The sequence below is a fragment of the Melopsittacus undulatus genome, chromosome 6 (genome assembly GCF_012275295.1).
Source record: "Melopsittacus undulatus isolate bMelUnd1 chromosome 6, bMelUnd1.mat.Z, whole genome shotgun sequence".
In the NCBI taxonomy this organism is placed as follows: Eukaryota; Metazoa; Chordata; class Aves; order Psittaciformes; family Psittaculidae; genus Melopsittacus; species Melopsittacus undulatus.
In genome coordinates, this window is record NC_047532.1 from 37,276,451 (window position 1) to 37,295,442 (window position 18,992).

Below are 18,992 nucleotides of genomic sequence, written 5' to 3' on the forward strand. Positions count from 1 at the left end.
CATGGACATCAACAGGGAATTTCACAGTGCCAGACAAATGCTGCTCAACTGCCAAAACCAACACTGAATCATTGTTTGAGCAGCAATTAAACTAGAACAATGCAGTTACCTGGAGCCCTCTTCTAATCATTCTCCCAGTCCTGTGTTAATTACCTATGCTAGAGTAACTACAGTAATAATGAGCCTGTATGAAAATAAAAAGTAAAATTATATTAAAAATTCAGTAAATTATACAATATTGCATCCCATCAAAATATTCCTGTTCCTAAAGTACATACCCTACAAAGACCCTAGGACTGTTTGTTAGACTTCTTTATATAGCGGATTACTAACTGCCATTACCAATGAAGTCAAAACGAAGCATTTAAGAGCTGCTGAGGCCCCACAACTAGACACTACTGCTGTAGTGGCAAGATCACTATGGGGTTTATGAGGCAACCAGAGCGGAGCACAGGCTTTGGGAAGGGCATGTTGGCTTCACTTGAGGTAAACAAATGGCCAGGGGCCTCTTCACACAAGCCATCGCTTATCTGTTTCTCGCAGCGGCTATTTGGCATGTGTGCATTATACAGGACTGAAAGCGATGTTTTTGTGTGAAGAAGGGTAGCACCACTAACGTAACTGCCTAGGTGTTAAAAATACTGTAGTTATTTGCACCTTGCCAACGCCGCTCCAGGCACCTTTGTCTGTGCAGGGCTATGGTAGCTGCCCCCAGCCTCTCACTGCCAAGGCAGAAGAACGTCGGCCGCGTTCTGCGGCAGCAGCACGCGTGTGTGTTTGCTCTGCAGCCCACTTCACCCCCCGTTTCCTCACACCGGACAAACACCGTCCCCCTTGCCCGGGGCGACCAGGACCGCGGCTCTCAAGCGCACGGTGGCCCCGTGGCACTGAGGACCAGCTCCGCGGTCGGCCCGCAGAGGGCGCCGGGGCCCCGCTGCTGCGGCTGTTCATGGTGGCTGCGGGCGCGGCGGGGACCTGCGGGGGAAGGGGAAAGCAAAGGGAAGGGAAGGGGCGGGCGGCCCGGCCCTCTCTCCCGCCTCCCCGCCTCGGGCCGGGCAGACACCAGGGCTTGTGGGGCGCTGCGGGGCAGGCGGCGGCCGCTGGCCGCGGGAGCGTAACCCCATCCCTGTCCGCGGGGTCTTCAGTGGGGAGAAACCGCCCTCCGGTGGCGGCGGCGCGGGGTAGAGGTGTGCGGCGCCCAGCGCAGCCGGATCCCCGGAGCAGCAGCCCCCGGAGCTCTCGCCAGGTCGGTGCCTGCCCCGCTCGGGTGCGCGTCCTCGTCTCCCCACACAGACCCGGCCCGGTCCGCTGGGGCCGAGCCCCCTCCGCTCAAGCTCCTTTGCCATGTGCGTGGGGCCATAGAGCCGCCGCCCTGTTTAAAGCTGTTCTTCATTACTCTTCCTTTAACGTTGCCTCCCCCATTCCCGTTTCTCCCCTGAGGACCGAGTGCTGTCAAGGTGCAGGGACCAGGCCTCGTCGCACCCGAGGTCTGCAAGGCCACAAGCAGCTGATGCCGATGGACCATCCTTCCCACGAGGGATGGTGCCCAGGGGCTTCAGGAATGTGATGCCGTCCGGACTCTCCTGAACAAAGGCGCTTCCTTATATTTTGCTGTTTTGTGGTTTGTTTGTTTAGCGTTTTGAGTTATTTTTTTAATCCAAGTTGAAAAGCTTCTGTGATAACAGGTCTAGGCTTTTGGGTAAAATTTGGTCTTGCTTTCTCATCAGCTCTTTCTCATCATCATTCACAATCAGGAGTGTGTAAAAATGGGTTTAGAAAATAGCTGGAGACAAAATATGATGATTTAGTTAATATTAGTGTTTGAGGAAGCCCTGAATTATTCCTTAGCTTATCTCCACTTTTTATTTTCACTAGGAATAATTAAATTATAAATACTGTACAACTGAACATCCTTTTGGATTTCAAGCTGTTATTAGCTGGTATTTAGAGAACTTGCAAATCTGCCAAACGCACATATCTGACATCTTTACGCATTACTAGCAATGTCTCATACTTGACATCCAGAAGGCAGCAGCCAGGACTCACGGATGTGCACGGCAGCTTGGCTACTGGAGAAGCAGAGATTCTGTGGCAAGTCTCCCAGGTTCCAGGGAAAGCTTCTTTTTCCTCACTTGCACTGTGAAGCTATTCTTAATGGAGTGGATTTAATTTTTAAACCGTTGACTGTGTTTGCATGTTTTTACTCCAGAATAAGGTATTAAAATAAGAAAAAAGTGTCTAAACAGGAGTCTCAAGCTCCTAATTCTTTATTACTAAAAATCTTAGACCATGATGGTTTATTTCTAGCTAGGCAAACACTAAACCTTTTCAGAAACATATGATGTCAAGGTTCCAAGTTAACTGCTCTGTGAAAATAATACCTTTACTGTAACTTTTTCAAATGGTAGTAACTAGTATTTGGGCAATAATCTAAGACAGAATATGAGGTTACAGGCAAGTTATAGGAACATAAATCATTGTTTAGTATTGTTATCCTCTTTTCAGTTGGAAAGCAATTATTGCAAGAAAATAAAAATTAATGGCTTTATTTTTAAATGTTGAGGAAAAATTCAAATCTCTGTGCAAGAATGTAGATATTGGAAGAGGGAACCATCTGTATTGGTCTCGTTCAAACACCTTTATTCTTTTAAGGTGCAAATGTATTTATTAAATACTTCAAGGTCAGAAGGCAATTTATTTGGTGAAAAGTACATCCTAATATGGTACAGCCAGTCCAGGTGTGAGAATAGCTGAATATCAATCACTAACACCATTGCCTATTGCCTTCCCAGCAATGGCAGGAGGAGTTCAGGTTTATACATTCAGTTGATGGCATCCAGTTCTGGCCACCGGTGGAATGCTGATATTGGACCCTTACTGGGACAGAGTATTTTGCTGGGGATTTAAGAAAAGTAGTAGTTATTGTAAGATTAAGAATACGTTCACAAGGACTGGCAACGTGAGCATTATTCTGCTGTGTAAATGTTAAGTAATAACAACCCAAGAATACCCACATGCTCTAAATGTGTTAAGTGTGTTGTGTGGCAGGAGGCCAAAGCTCAAGTCTTCAGTCATCTGGGAAGTGTAAGTGGCCTGTCTAATTCCTACCGCTTTTTAAAGTGTTTGGTTTTCCATAATAGCTGCAAGGTTTTGCAGTGGGGAATAGCAGAAGATCAGGTGGTTGAGCCTGAACTGCTGTGGTTGGACTTGCTGCCACATAGTCCTTGACCTTGTAAGAGAACTTTTGCGTGAGTCCAGCAGCAGTTCTGATATTCAGACATGATTTTGCATACCGGGTTAAACCCAGTTTATCAGATATGATTTTCAGATACCCATGTTCAATCTTTTTTTTTCTGACATGTTTTGCTTATCTTGAAATGTGCATTTTGGGATGAAGCTTTATAAAATGTATAAGTTTTTTTTTACAATGTTTATGAATGGTTGAAAATTCATGCCTAAAACCTGCCTCCTAAGTAGTATGTATGCTTTGGTGTTTCTCCCTGTTTAGTGGGTAATAAAACCCTGCTCAGCTGCAGATTACCAGAATGGGAAAGCTTACTTGAAACATTGCTTAAAACTTTTTAGCTTTAACAATTATTTTCCAAGGTGGCTATAAAGTCTCATAACTTCACAAGTATAAACTGACTATATCTAATAGGCTAAGGTGAATTCTCATTGTATAAATACATGTTCTTTTTTGTTGTTTGGCTAGTTTAGGTTCAGTGATGACAGTTCTCCTGAGAGCCAGCCCGTTTCTGCAGAAAACTTGCTCCAGTTAACACTGCAGATACCTGAAGCCTCATGAAAAGAAAAAGCAGGTTTCTCAATGGCTAGAAAAGTGAGTCCTAACTTTGCACTGAATGATGTTCTGTGAAAACAAACTCTGTGAAACTTTATTTGGATTTGATACAGTGTGATGCATAATGCAGTGGCTCCAACCTGTTACATTGTGAAAGGGTACATTGTCAGCCCTTCCAAGACCTGTCCTCATGTGTGTGAAGAACATCAAAAATCCCAGACACAAACATCAGGCCTTTAGGGACTGCTGTCTGTGAGATACTGAATAACTTTATTCTGATATGGAGGGTTACTCTTATACCTCAGTATTACCTCTTCCTGGTTTCTGATTTCTCCATGCATCTGAGGTGTTCCAAATGGTCTTAACTATTTTCTTTCTTGTTAGTGGTTCTACATCTGCTTTTAATTACTAAACAGATGAACGTACTAGCATAGTAGTTATTATGTTGGGGTTTTTATTGTTAGATTCCTCTGTATAAGGAATTATTGACCTTCAGAGGACTTAAGTTATCATCAAAATGAGTCGGATACCAGCTATTTTTTGTCAGCAGGCAGTTTCAATGAATGGTAGTTGATAATTACACATTTTTGTTAAGTTTTTCTTCAATTTTGTAGTGGTTAGCCTTCTAAGTAAACATTAACATTTCAAATAGGATGGATATTTCAGCAGAACAAAAAAATACCCAGAATTACATAATTGACTACAAGAAAATATTTTTGAAGGTCAAACCCACCCCTCTGTTGGAGTGTTGCAGATTTGTCAAGAGCTAATGAGTGTTACGGGCTAGGAAGTATTTTTCTTTCTTGGAAGACTAACTTCTCTTCTGTAAGCAATAAATGTAAGCAAGCTTTGTACAGTTACTGTCTTATTCACACTAGCTATATTTATTTCTTCAAATTTGGCAGGTCCGTTTATGAGATTGGAAATAACGGCGATATCAAGCATCCGTCTGGATGCAGACGTCTTTTCACAGAGGATAATCAGCATTGGTAAACAGATTTGTGGATTTGCATGGAGTAGAAAAGGAGGCAGAAATAAACTTGTGACATCGAATCGTGGTCCAGGAATGATGGCTTCTCAGCTGAATACCCATGCTTTCAATATCTCCGCAATAGAGGATAGGAGATTGTGCATAAATGGAACACCATGGATTTGGCATCTCCTGGAAGAATGTGTCGAGAATGCGTGGGAGTATTGGAGTGTTGTCATAGGGCTGATTTCCATTGTCTGTTTTCTGTTTGCTGCACTACCGTAAGTTTAAAGTCTTAAGCAGTCCTCAAATTCAAACATGAGTAATCTTGCCTGAAGCCTTTTTCAAAAGCTGCATTTTTTTCATTTTATCTTGGATATGTTTCTCTATCTGCATAATACAGATATAATATGCCAGAGAAGCATGTTGTTCATGTTTGCAAAAATATTTGGTGGCTGACAAATGAGCTTGATGTGCTGTTCTGGTGTACTGACTTGACACTAATCTCTGCCACTTAGAGCAAATGAGAATAAATCACCTCTTTTATCTTTGCCATCCCGAGATATGTGTGCATATGCAGGCATACTTGTAGTGGGAGCTGGCTTAGTGTTCATTCAGACCACATACTATGTCACCAAAACTATTGTGCTGGCTCCTGCCAATTAAATTTGGCCTGGGAAAAGGTCAGAAGTGATACATGAGTGAACACTTCGGTAATGCTAAATCAGCTGCTGTTTGGTTTCTGGCACTGGGTTCAGGTTTCAAACATATAGGGAGGAGATGACAAAGTAGAAATGTTCCCAGCAGGTGAAAATGCCTGAAACAAAATGGGATTGACTCCAAATTCTGTCCCCATAAGGGGGATATAATTTACTGAACTAGTAAAAGGACTATGGAAATGAAGCAAAATGAAACCACTCTTAGTAAACTGTTTAGCTTCAGAGATATTAACCGAAATACGATTTGAAAAGCAACTTTACATTAAAACTGTCATATTAGTCAGCATGAAATTCATCAAGGTATGTCTAATGGACTCACGTTTGGGATTGCTTCATAGTCCCCATTGTGATTCTGAATAACAATTTTCCAATTTAGAGACATAAGCTAAATCTAGCTTATTTAGCTGCTCTTTTAGCAGCTTTGTTAATTCTTAGCCCTGGTCTTTTAAATAGCAGTGGATTTTCTTATTTCAGTATCTTAAAGACTGGTGTCTACAGCAGGCAAATATAAAATGGTTCTGGGGCATTCTAGGGCACGGTTCTGGGGACCAGAAAATGGTATTTTAATACAAGCCACAAAAAAGGAGCTCATGCAAGCAATAATGAGGTTGTGATTGGAGTCTTATGTTAGAGATGGTGAACTGTAGTGATACTGAGTTCTTCAAAAGGTAAGTGGAGTATTGCTGTGATAGGTCTCTTGTGGCTAGAGTTTTAATTTTTCTTTATTCAGATTTTGAAAAATATGCTTCTGAACTTATTAAACTTCTTTTGCTTATTGCAATTACTTCTGGAATTTGTGCCAGTCAGATTTACGTTGCCTGTCAGAATGGAAGAGTGGATCAAGCGCTGTCTTTGGGCTTTCTGCTGGGTTGGATAGCTGGAGATCTTACGAATTTCATAGGCTGCTATTTAACAAATCAACTGCCAATTCAGGTAATCTGTCAGTATTCATACTTTTTGACTTACCCTTTTCAAACTGTCTGCTTAAACTCTGAGATAACTTAATCTTGCACAGTGAAGTAGATACTGGGAAAGAAATAGTTATGCATTCTGTTCACCGTGATTTGCAAAATAGGTTATATTTTTCTAAATATTTACATTGAAACTGTTATGCTTTATAGGAACCATTTCACATGTAATTAACATTCAAAGAGACTTGCTGGGAGTTACTCAGTGATGAATGAAGTCTGGAATTTTCATTTGAGCTTCAGTGTCAAAATAAGCTTGTAGAGTACATAGGGCTGGAAGGCAGTTGTGTTGTTTAACTGGTTTGGAGCAGCTACTCTTTACATTTCCTCGTATCTTTTTATTTATTTTAAGAAAGCTGTTTATTAACAGGGAAATACTAGTTCAAAGCTGTTAAGATCTGACTATTTTGAAAATACATTTTCTTCACTAAGAGGAGGATTTCTCCGAAAGAAACAGTCATTTTCAGCAATACATTGTGCCTGAGACTATATCTGCAGTTCTTATTTTTGACTGTTAATTAAAAGAGAAAGGGCTTTGTTTCAGCCACCTGCAGAAGTTTTCACAAGCTGGAAATGGACCCCAAGCATTGATAGAGTTGTCTTCTTTTTTACAAGCTAATGCGTGATGCTAAGTGTTCCATCTTCCCATTATGAAAAGGTGAAGAGAAAGTGTAATTTTGTCTTATTGCAATAGAGGCACTGAGTAGAATTAGTAGCTTCCGAAGTGCTGGGGCAACTAGGTGGAGCAGACTTAAACTTCTGGAGAGGAAGGATTTTTAAGTCTGCCCAGGTATGAATTTGTGCTGAGCATCCTGGAAAATTACCGACTTTTCCAACTGCATTGCATAAGATTTACACTGCATTCATCTGCAGTGCTCCAACTTGTTTTGTACAGGAAACTTACTTTCTTTTTTGGCAGTACTTTGTTATTTGTCATTCACATTATGATTACGAAGCAAAATTTCCATACATTACATTAATGTGTTTTGAACTACTATTTGTATACTGAATAAGCAAATGGATCTTCTCTTTCAGATTGTCACTGCTATTTGTTATGTTAACATGGATATAATTATGATTTCACAATTTGTCTACTATAAGCTCAAGAATCAGGAAATGAAGAAATGTAAGTTTTTTCAACAATTAAAATGTTTTCCATAATGTAGCACGCTCCTTTGATATTTTTACAGTGTTTGAATATTATTTTTCAGAGGGATCCAAAAAATAGAGTGCACAAGTTCTGGCTGAAGTTGTTAGGCCCATTGCTTCCAGTTTTCTCAGGTCTTTTTGAAAATCCTGCCCTTTCTGATTTTCTCTTTTCTTACCACATAGTATCTTGAAACAAGGGGGACACAAAATGGAATATATAAACCTTTAGAATTAGTTTTAAGCAATGTTAAATTTGATGGCTTTGTAACAGTAGCAATGGAGAATTACTGAGGTGCATGATACATAGGAAAAAAAAGGTAGAGTACAGCTAGAGAACGTACTGAGAATTCTTGTTCAAGATGAATCGTTATAGTTGACATAGTTTTAAGAAAAACAGTCTAGAAGAACAGGACATAGGGATAAGGAATATCTGGGACTTGCAGGTGTCCAGGATGGGCTACAGTTAAACTAACTGATAAGTAGAAGGATAGGAGGGTTATTATGTCTCTGGTGCTAATGAACCAATTAAACTGTTATAAGCATCTACTGCGCGTGCTTCAAAGGCTGCCAGAAGTGATGAAGGTTGTTGGAAGAAGTAAACGACCCTCAGAGACCAGCACCACAATTCTGTGCGCATGCGGGGAACTTTCTGGAAAATAACGTAATCCATACATAGCTTCATGAATATGTATGTGTGCCCAGGGACTATATAAGGATGGCTTGTGTAGCAATAGAAAGACACACGTTAGGAGGAGTTATCCCCCGTGTCTCCCAGTGCCGCAATAAAGAATACCTGCTTGTCAGCTTGAAAACTTTGTTGGCAAGTTTGTTCCTGGATTTTTCTCCGAATCAATCTGTAAATATTTTTAATGTAGTACTTTCAGTTTACATAGACATAAAAAAATACAATAGTTTTGCGGAACCTGGCACCATGTTTTAACTTACTCCATGGTTTTACTATCTACTTACAACTATTTAAATGTATATGTAAGTTGAAAGCAAGCATTATTTTTTTGTGTGATTCGGTTAGTTTCCTCCGTGTTAATTGAAACCCGACTTTATTTGCTTATAGCATAAAATATATTCACATCTTCATGTGTTCTGTTTCCATACATATGGTTAAAAAACTTCCAAGGGGAATGAAATTACTTGAGTTGTGCTTCCTAAAATCCTGGCAGTAGTTGTAGCATTCAGCCTACCAATGGACTACTGTTTTGACTGAAATAGAAGACAGAAAGCTCTGTTCACATTGTATCAAATCAAAAATACTAACTCATCAACCTAAAAAAAAGTATCAAAGAAAATCCATGGCGCATCAGAGGTAACAAAAAGCTGAAGTAAAACAGATGCCTGCCTAGCAGACTAAGTAGGGATAAAGCAGATTCATTCAATGTGGAACTGATAATAAACCTGGAGATAGGTCAATGTTGAAGATCCTTCCTTCCTGCTGCCTGCTCTTGAAAACAAACACAGGGTTTTGTACATTTTAACTGCCAGTGCCTGTTTCAGCTCAATGGTTTGCATAGCTGTAGAGGCTTTGCTTAAAGCTGAAAAATAACTTTTCAGTACCCAGTTCTGGAGTGCCTGCCCTAGCAGTTTGGTCAGTTTTGGATCTCAAAGTGCAGCCTGTGGAGCAGCAGGACTAAGTCTGTGTTACTTTACAGAATCCTATTTAGGCTACAGGTCTTTAGGACAGGCTTACTAATGCCATAAGCAATTTGTTCCACTTGTAACAGTGATCACAGGAGTTTACTAGCATCTTACAGATGTGGAAGGTACTGTAGCTCCAGAGTTCTTTATGGTTGTCTGCCAGTTTCAGGCTGTCTTGTCTGTGGAGACTTATTGTATGAAGCCTGTATTTGAATATGTGGGTCTCAGTAAGACTTGTTATCTAGCTAACTATAGATGTGGAGACTGGTCCAGCACAGCACTGTATGAAAATTTTCTCTCAGTAGCAATGCACACTAAAGGAGTCCCCCTCCTGTTCCTGCACTTCTACCCTCAGTTGTTGCACAAAGACACAGCACAACTGTGATAGTGAACAGGAGTGGACACAGAGCCCGAAAGAAAGAGGTGAACATAATTGCTGCCAAGAAAAAAGATACATGAAACTGTACCTTTTCATACTTATTGCAAACAAAAAGTAACCTCAGATTAACAGCAGATGTTATTTTCCAGCTAATTTTTTTGTACGTCATTCTAGGCAGCAAAAGCCTGAAGAATTTCTGTATAACCTGGATCATGGTGTGTATAGCACTGTGTGTTATTTTACTCTGTCAGCTGCTACTAAGAAACCAAGACCAGAGTGGAGTAATCGAAAGAAGTAATGTAAGTTCTTACCTGCTTCCATTCCAAAAAAATTCCCATCCAGGTGTCTTGAAAAGATTGTGTACTGTAAGCTTGAAAGAAATTTGGATGACATTTTTAACAATGCTTTAGAAATCATAACTGCCATTATGTGGATGTTTTAACTATGGACCATAAAATCATAGAATAGTTAGGGTTGTAAAGAACCTTAAGATCATCTAGTTCCAACCCCCCTGCCATGGGCAGGGACACCTCACACTAAAGCATGCCACACAAAATAACTTGTTACATGTGTTGTGTTTCTGCTTGTGTTAAATACTGTAGACATCCATGCAGAGACTACACAGCCATGAGTTAAATCAATAGAATTGGAAAATTACAATTGTACCTGCTGCTGCTGTCAGTTCGGTAGGAAAGTTCACAGGCTGTTGTAGCAATTTGATGGCCTTTATACAAATGCCAGTAAAATAATTGTAATCCAGCAACATTGCCCAGCAGGGAAGCAGTTTATTTTCAAAACACAGCTAGAGTTAGAAAACTAAGAACTGTTAAACTGTGAAAATGAGTATTCTGCTTTCTCCAGACAGGATGATTCATTTTTTTAGTGGCCCTAGATGCAGCTCTTAGTTTTGGTTTGAATTATTGTGCCCAAGCTTTTTTAGCAGGAGGACTGGATTGATATTAGTGTCGTATCCTAAGGCCTGGCACTGGTTTTGATCTCAGTCATGGCTACAACACAGCAGTTTGCATTGTTGCAAGATAAAGATTAAACCCTTTCTAGCCCTCTATGGCCATTTGAAGAGCAGCACTGAACTGCTTTGAAAGGAGTTCTATCCAGAAAATCAGCCAGTGGACTCTCAGTTTAATCCTCTGAAATACCTGAAAACATGCTTGCCAAAATATATGTACCTTTCTTTTTCAGAACTCTCTTGGTATGATTGAAATGTCAGGCTTCATTTGTGGCTATATATCCTGCGTGTTTTACTTGGGAAGTAGATTTCCTCAGCTGTATAAAAATGTAAGTAGGTTTTTGGCTAAGTATACTTGTATATTTTACAGAATACTCTTGGTTGCTTTAGATGTTGGATTCTCCATAACAGTGAGCCCTCTTGAACTATGAAATGATTAAAAAAAAAAAAATGGGGGGTGCAGGTTTCTCCCATTCGGAAGATAGTGAGAATTTTAGGAAAACACTGGTCTTTGATGGAAGAAGATTCATTTGTGCAAGAGGATGGGAAGGGGAAATGAAGTATTTACAGCTGAGTTTATCAGATATGAGCAGAAATTGTGTGATTGTTGTTGTGAGCAAGTGATACTTCCCCTTTTCTTTCTTCAAACTAGTCTACCTTAAGTAATGAACCATGGGATCAAAAGTTAGAATTAGCACAAAATTAGTTTAGAATTTTAGCCCCTTTTCACAAAGATACCATTACTGACTGATTTTTTTTTCATAACCTCTTTGTTATCAGTGTATTAAAAACCAGAAACAAACACAAAAAAAAAACACCAGAAGATTTTACACTGTCAGTTCTATACAGGCATTTTAATTGATTATGGAAATGATTAGTTCTTTTCCTAGCCTATTCATCTTCCCCTTCTACCTTTTCCTTCACAGCTGGAATGCCACAATATTTTCAAAAAGGTCTCTTTTAAGCAGACTGATAGACCAACAGAGTTTTTAAGAGCTAAATATAATTTGGAATCAGATTATCCTTTCTACTTTACAGTTACATAAAAATCACATTAGTCAGAACTGCTTCTAAGAACTGTAACAACTGTAGTTTTCAGAGATATGTGCTGAAACTACTAAGCTTGGATGATTCAGAGCCCCAGAAGAGATGGACAAGAATGACTGAAAGGCTTTGGATGTATTAGGGGACAAAAGTATCTCTAATTGGCTACTGTGATAACAGGTTTTAAATTTTTTTTGTATTTGTAAAAATTTCCCTGTATCTAGTTCCGAAGAAGATCAACAGAAGGCACCTCTTACCTGCTGTTTGCGTTAGCCATGATGGGAAACTGTACATATGGACTGAGCCTTGTTTTAAGGATGCCAGCTACCAAATCCTTCCAGGCCCTCTACTTCTTACACCATCTTCCATGGCTTATTGGGAGCTTTGGAGTTTTGTTTCTTGACATTTTTGTATCCTTTTCATATTATACCTAGAGCTTCTCAATATAGGCTTGTTAATAAGTAGGTCAGAAATTAAGTGGGGTTTGTATCAAAATCTTTTTTCTATAATTCTAACCTGATCTTCTTTTAAACAATAATTTGTATGCTTTTTATAGTGATATTTCTCCCTTGTGGGTACATTGCATAGGTTAATTGATACCTTGTAGCTAATGTGTAGTGTACTAAAAGTTGTGGGGGGAGGTTGCACATTGTGCTACTGTTTTTCTTATGTTTGCTCTCCGATAAAAAAAACTCAAACAAATAAAATGCAAAACAACAACAACAAAACAGACAACCAAGCAAACCAAAACCTACCTGCTTCTTGTTAAATGCAAATGCAGCATTAGAACTTTGAGAATTTGGTAAAACTGTGTTATTGTAAGATTGCATTAATGTCAGGGATAAACAGTGAGGTTTTGGCAAGCTCAGTTTCAGAAAATAGCACTTAACAGAGAAATGCTGCAACTGCCCCTTAACTGCATGATTAGGGGCAAAATCAGCTGTGTTGAAACACTGAGTGCCTTTGAAAACCAGCAGCTATGCTCATGGAGTCATGCTGACAGCTAATCAACTATGTGGTTATCTAGACTAGCATGCGACTTTCTTGAAAGTCCTGAGCAAACTTAAAACACTACAAAACACTTTTTTATTCTTCTATTCAGGAGACATACATGAGATGCCCACAGTATATTCTTGTTAGTCATGCTTTTTGTAGATTGTTAACATTTTGTGATCAAGAAATTAAAAGCAAAAATGTTTAGAGTCATTAGTGTACTTTTGCTTTAAAAGCCTAGTGAATAGTAATATGGTGGTACTTGGTCTTACTATTTGCTATAGGTTTAGAGCCACCTGTTTTGTTACTATAGCTTGTATTTACTTTAAAAGAAGATAAAGAAGAGATTTTCTGATTTTTCCTAAAGTAAGAGATTTAGGTTTGTCTCTGAAAACATCTTCGTTTTCTGAAACCATCTAAAAACCTATGTCCATGAACTCAAACTGTAAAACAGGATAAAATGAAGAGTGGTTTCAGGACCATACTGAAGCATATTATCTTAATATGTTCCATATTAAAAGGAGTTTCTTTACCAGATTTACCTGGAACAGTTCCAGAAGTTATGATTCCCAGGCATCAGTTTTTTCCTTCTGATTAAAGTAATTTCATAAGCCACTCCAATTAGACTAGCAATGCAACAGCCTACCCTGGAGTTCGGATGGACTGTTAAATTACACTGTCATTCAGAATAGCCATCTGTGTTTTTTGTATCTCCAGCCATGGCGATTTAAGTAGGCACTTTAGTAAAACATTCTGCATTGTGGGAACACAATATTCCACTGCAGTGGTAAGACTGAACTGTGGCCCATGGTCCATTCTGAAATAAATTGTAGTTTTATCTTTTAGGAACTAGTGCAGATTCTTCTGCATGAGCAGACTGTAAAGTTTCAGGGTTGCTGGCTTGTGTGGCTGGATTGAGTGCTCAGGCCTTTTGTTCCATGAGCAAAGTAGTAAGTCTTTCTTCTGCCCCCAGCTGGAAACGTAAACCAGCCAGTATTTATTTACCAAATAAACCCTAGAACTTGGTCTTGATGACCCTTACAGTACATTATGTGCATATTTGCAGATGCCTTTCGATGATGTACTCTGCAAAGGAACTTACATTTGCCACAAACCTCCCCCTTGTCTGAGCCCTGCCCCGGGATTGCAGTGTATGTATGCACATGACATTCATTTCTGAGTTCTGTCTTGATTGGAGTCTGAATCCAATCTTGCTAATAGTCCTCCAGTTTAAATTATATTGAAAACAGATGCTTTCAAATCAGGTTGAGGAGCTTATAGGAATCTAGTCAAGTATATAGTGTTAGTTGAAAATGTATGAAGTATTTGTAATCAAGAGAAAACAAAAGCAGACCTCCTGCTTTGAGAAGCCCTGAAGGTAAGGAAGTCAATGCTTTTTAAAAGAGAGCTTCATTACTGTCTCTTGCCAAGCAAGAAAATAAAAAAAATCTAACAAACTGATACATCCTGTTAACCAGAAAACAAAGACCGGCATCACCTGGGTTTTGAAAAATTGAGGAATTAAATCAAAAAGTAATGATTTCTAAGAAGAAAGTGTTTCATAATTGATGATTTGTGTAACACAGTCTCTGTTTTGAGGGGTACTTGCAGAAATTGACTAATTCTAGTAGACTTTACTCCTGATAGTATCCAGAGTTTCATTACATGGAAAATAAACTCCCATTTCTCAAGGTCTAAGCCAGGATTAAGAGTTCACTTACTCTGTGTCTGTTTCAGTATTCTTTTGCTTCCATCTGACACTGCTGGTGTGGACTATTTTTAGAAACAAGTGGACTCCTGATCATAGCTGGAACAGCAGCTCCAGCATTATTTAGTGCAGGATTACACTGGAATTGTTTCATCTTGGTTTAACAGGATAACACAGTTATCCTGTTTCTTTGGTGTCTACAGTTAAAGTTATTTGGTTGCACAATAAGCAAGTTATTTTTGATAAATAATGGAAGTATCCAATTGTTCGTAAAGTATGAATTGTCCTCCTTTTTATTTTAAGAGGCATTTAGGAGCATCACACATTTGAATTATAAATGGGACATGATCTTCTTTTCCACTAAATGTTTCCTTCCAACTGCCTCTTTGCAGCTGAAGGTGCTTGGAGCCTCTCAAGAAACCACAAAGTTCAGGGTTTAATGAACCTAAGAGGGTGCATCACCAGCCAGAGACAATTGGTCCAGGTTTGCCGACTGTGGGCCTTATTAGAGCTTTCTTTTGTGATTAATTAATATTTCACTTGTACACAAGGATGCAATACTACGTATTTTAAAATACTAACTCAGTTGATGAGCAGTTCTGCCCTTAGACCCGTAGTAGTAGCCATCACTAAGTTTTTAAAAGACTGAATCTAGTGCAGGTTTTCCCAGAAAACTTGATCCTTTTCTGTAGGTCTGTTACTCTCTTTCACCCTGCTTCCTTCCTCCTCTGCTCTTACCAAAACCAAACAGCTCTGCTTTGTGCTTAGTTCTGACAAAGCCCTTTACCAAGATTTTTGCTTGCTCTTTTTTTTCCCTTTTTATTTATTTATTTATTTCTATTTTACATCACCCTATTGTCACAGAACTGTGTTCAAGTCCTCCACATGTGCTTCCTTTCATTAAGTGTGGCCTGGTTGTTACTGGATAGCCAGAATATACTCAGCAAGAGCCAATCTGTTGTACACAGACTCTTCCCTTGCACCTTTTGTGATTTGCAGAGCAACCAATTGGAATCCATTATATACTTCTACAAAACATCATGCTTTATAATTTAATTATACTGTGTGAAGAACGTAAGTCTGACCTGACAATGCAGCCAGGAGTTTCCCAGCCAAACAAACAACTTAATTCTTATAAATGCCTGCTTTTGTCTCAAAACTGTTCTGGATTTTTAATTGTCATTAAATTGTTTAAAAATCTGATGTACTAGCTCAGTGGCTGTCATAAACTGTGCTCTGAGAAGTCAGTTTGGTTGTCTCCTCTGCTTTGGGCTGTCTGCATGCTTAGGTCTTAAAGTTTCCCCTAGAAAGGCAGACTTGAGCAGCAAGTTAGTTTCTGTATTTAGTGGTCTTGGCAGTTTAGCATTTGTTTAAAAAGATATGAGCAGCTGAGTACATCTGCTACAAAAACATATTCTAGAAATACAGTTTGATAAGTTCCACATAACTTTGTGTTTATAATTTATTCCACCTTAAAGTTCTGTTCCTGTTGCCAACTTGCTGGCTAAGAGTGATAACGCAGTGTTAAAGAGCAGGCTTGTCCTGAGCCCACAGTATGTTTTCAGCAAGTTTGATTCACAGTTCACAGGTTTTTTTTCCACCAGTGCAACTATTAAGGCTTGAGGAGGTGCTCAGCTGCAAGTACAGTAAGGCCTAGGAGAAAACAAGAAAAAAGCAGGAAATTTAAGTGGTAGCTATATATACTATAAAAGTAATTTGCAAAGCTGTAAGAAGAAAGCATTCCCCACATATTACTATAGAAGTACTAAAAAAGGCATGCAGAGCTGCTGTCTCTCTGTCTCTGAAGGAAATCCTGTCTAGTCTTTAGCTGGGGAGCCTCAGATATGGGGCACTGGAAAGCTTTGAAAAGGTGGGATAATTCCTGGGGCTCTGCCTAGGATGTAGAGAATTTCCATTCACCCAGGCCTCCCAGAAAGCTTTTTTTTTCCTCTCCCTCCTTATTTTTATAGATAATTACATACATTAGCCTCAGACTTCTCACAACCATTGTCTACCAGCCAAGTTATTTTAGCTGATCTAAAGTGTTTCTGGTAGAATTCTGTATGTCACATTCCTCCCAGAGAAACTAATTCATTTTTAAAATGGGATTTTATGTCTAGCAGTAGTGGTGATCCAGGCTCTGTGTAACCTGAACTTATACACTGGACTTGGTGAAAGGTACCTGGGCATACAGGTGGCCAGTTTTTCCATACCTTTAAACCTGCTTTCGTGCAGATCCTTATATTGGAGGCTCCGTACTTGACCTCATATACTATAAATGCTTCTACTCAGCTAATATCCTTCTTAAAACTTTAATGAAGAAAATTGGATAGCAAGTAATGCTAGGATTAGAATAATCTACTGCTGAAATCACTCAGTCTTTTAGAGAAAAGTACCCATAGTGAGTAAAAAAGGTAGCAGCCATGAATCTTCCCTGCAGAGTGGCCGCTTTGCTGGCTGGCATTGGTTTGCCCTTGTGACTGCTGCTTTGCATTTCATGTCACTTCCATATCAATTTATTCCTTTATTCCGTAAAATACTATGCGTATTTCATAGAATAAAATAGAAATAGAATACTTAAGGGCATAGCTGGATGGAATTGTACCATATCCTTATATCTTAAAATGGTATCTCTATCTGAAAACAAAGTGGTTCAGTGCTCAAGTATAACAATCCTCAACTATCTAACAAAAACTCTGCAGAGTAAGAAATCTCTCCTGTCCATTGCTCAAAGTCAGTAATTTCGTTTGAGAGCTGGAGCCATCAAGAAAACAGGACAAGTACATACTTGTTAATGCTTTTTAGATTAGCAGTGTTTCCAATGGTCTGTGTTACAGTAGAAATAAATAATTATGTCTAATTGCAAACAAATCTGGATTGCAAACAGCATTAAATATTGACTCATAGTGGTGTATGCATGTCAGTGCCTGTAAATAATCAAACTGCCTAGAATTTTTCAGGAAGTGAAAGTTTTGTTTTCTGATCAGGCACAGCTCATCTGTTGCTAAGAAAAGTTTCTTAATAACTTCTCCCTTTACCAGTGCCCATGCTTAGCCCAGACCACTGAGGCTAGAGTAGTACAGAGCAATATGTTTGATTCCATGTTGTTCCTAGGCAAACCTTGCTTCTATTCTGCTAATGAATTTCACGCTTAGGATCCTTGCATCATGAGGATGAGGTAGTGAAAAATGTTACCATGTGTATTTGAGCTGTATAAGCCAGGGAGAAGGGAAGTTTTGAGTTAGAATTTTTCTTTTCCCTTTTCTAGTGTTGGAGTAAAATTTGATTAAACCTTTCACCCTAAAGAAGTAGGAAAATGGGCATTAAGTAGGGTTTTTAAAAGGTTATATGTGAATGTCAAAAATTCTACAGTTGGCATTAAATAAAAGATAATACACTAAAGTACATGAATTAGATGCAGCTTTCCTCTGTGGACTGTGGTATTTGGGGTCTGTGCCAGAACTAAATGTATGGCTGCTTTTATTCTGTATGGCTTATTTTGGTTTTAATTGAAAGCAAGTATTGCAAATGGTACCTCTGTATCCTAGTTAATTACTTCCTTACCCCAAAATAACAGGTGACTCTGCAATTCATCCTGTATCATGAGCAGAAGGAAAGGCAATCTGGTTTAGTAACACTGGAAGTGGAACCATTGTTGGTGAACGAGGAGACAACCTAGTGCTGGGCTGTGTTCTGCTCCTGGGTTTTTCATTGGATTTTGCTCTTGGATTATTTTGACAACCAGTTAAGAGTGCAGTTGCTAAGGGACCAAATTTATCACTAATTGTTATTTATTTTGTCATTAATTTCTCATTAGTTATTTGCAAATTATATGCCAATAATAAAATATTTAATATTTACTATGTTGTTTTAGGCTAGATACTTTTTTTTCCTCAATTATTTTTTGTTCCCCTGAGTTTAGCTATTTCTCCCTAAAGTTTACAGAGTGACAGCAGTAGTGCTGTAGAAATATTTATTTGACATCATGATACAGTGTGTATTGTGGGAGGACTTTATTCTTAGATGAACATGTACACCATGGTTAGCAGTCATGTGGCTGGTTTAAAGCCAGTGAATGAGATTATCCCTTGCCTTGAACCCAACCTAGATTTACAGGCTGCTCAGTCCAGTTGTGTTGTATGATAAAATTTGGCCTTTTTAAATTCATACTCAATTTTATATGCATCAGAAAAAAAAACATTAAGTGGCTTCAGTGCAGAGGATCTGCTATTGATGCAAAAACGGAATCCTGGTGTACATTGCTGGGAGTCTCAGGTACAGATCATTGCAGAGCATCATTGTGCATTTTATTTTTAAGAGTTAAAGCATTTATACATCAATACCTGTCTGTTCCAAGGATTATAATTACTGTATGGCATCATATACCCCATATAATGGTTTTATACACCATGCATTTTCTTCTGGTTTAGGTAAGTACCATGGAGGGAAAAAAACAAAAAAAACCCTAGAAGCTAAGGAGACTGTAGCTTGCAATCACTTTTTTTTTGTAATGCTGTGTTGTGTTTGAAGAAAGCTTTAATAAAATAATCTCAAAGAATATACTTGTTAATTTTTTATTGAATATATGTATAATGATTCACTCTTCAATAGATATGTTTGTAAACAAAAGGGGTCTTTCTTTAAAA

At 38.8% G+C, this 18,992-nt stretch overlaps 1 protein-coding gene across 4 annotated transcripts; it reads left to right on the top strand.

Annotated features, from left to right (window-relative positions):
- The first annotated feature begins 1,046 nt into the window (after positions 1–1,046).
- On the top strand, positions 1,047–18,206 carry LOC101874960 (solute carrier family 66 member 1 like). 4 transcript variants are annotated; one of them, XM_005141993.4, is made up of 9 exons: positions 1,047–1,246; positions 3,713–3,838; positions 4,705–5,050; positions 6,292–6,421; positions 7,492–7,582; positions 9,809–9,933; positions 10,835–10,930; positions 11,870–12,055; positions 17,924–18,206. In XM_005141993.4, the coding sequence occupies exons 3-9, from the start codon at positions 4,713–4,715 to the stop codon at positions 18,023–18,025; spliced, it is 1,068 nt and encodes a 355-aa protein (XP_005142050.3). In that variant the 5' UTR covers positions 1,047–1,246; positions 3,713–3,838; positions 4,705–4,712; the 3' UTR covers positions 18,026–18,206. The 4 variants fall into 4 exon arrangements, with proteins under 4 accessions (XP_005142050.3, XP_030898570.2, XP_030898573.2 ...); XM_031042710.2 differs by having other exon boundaries at positions 3,718–3,838; XM_031042713.2 differs by lacking the exon at positions 1,047–1,246 and adding an exon at positions 1,295–1,621 and having other exon boundaries at positions 3,718–3,838.
- Positions 18,207–18,992: the final 786 nt, after the last annotated feature.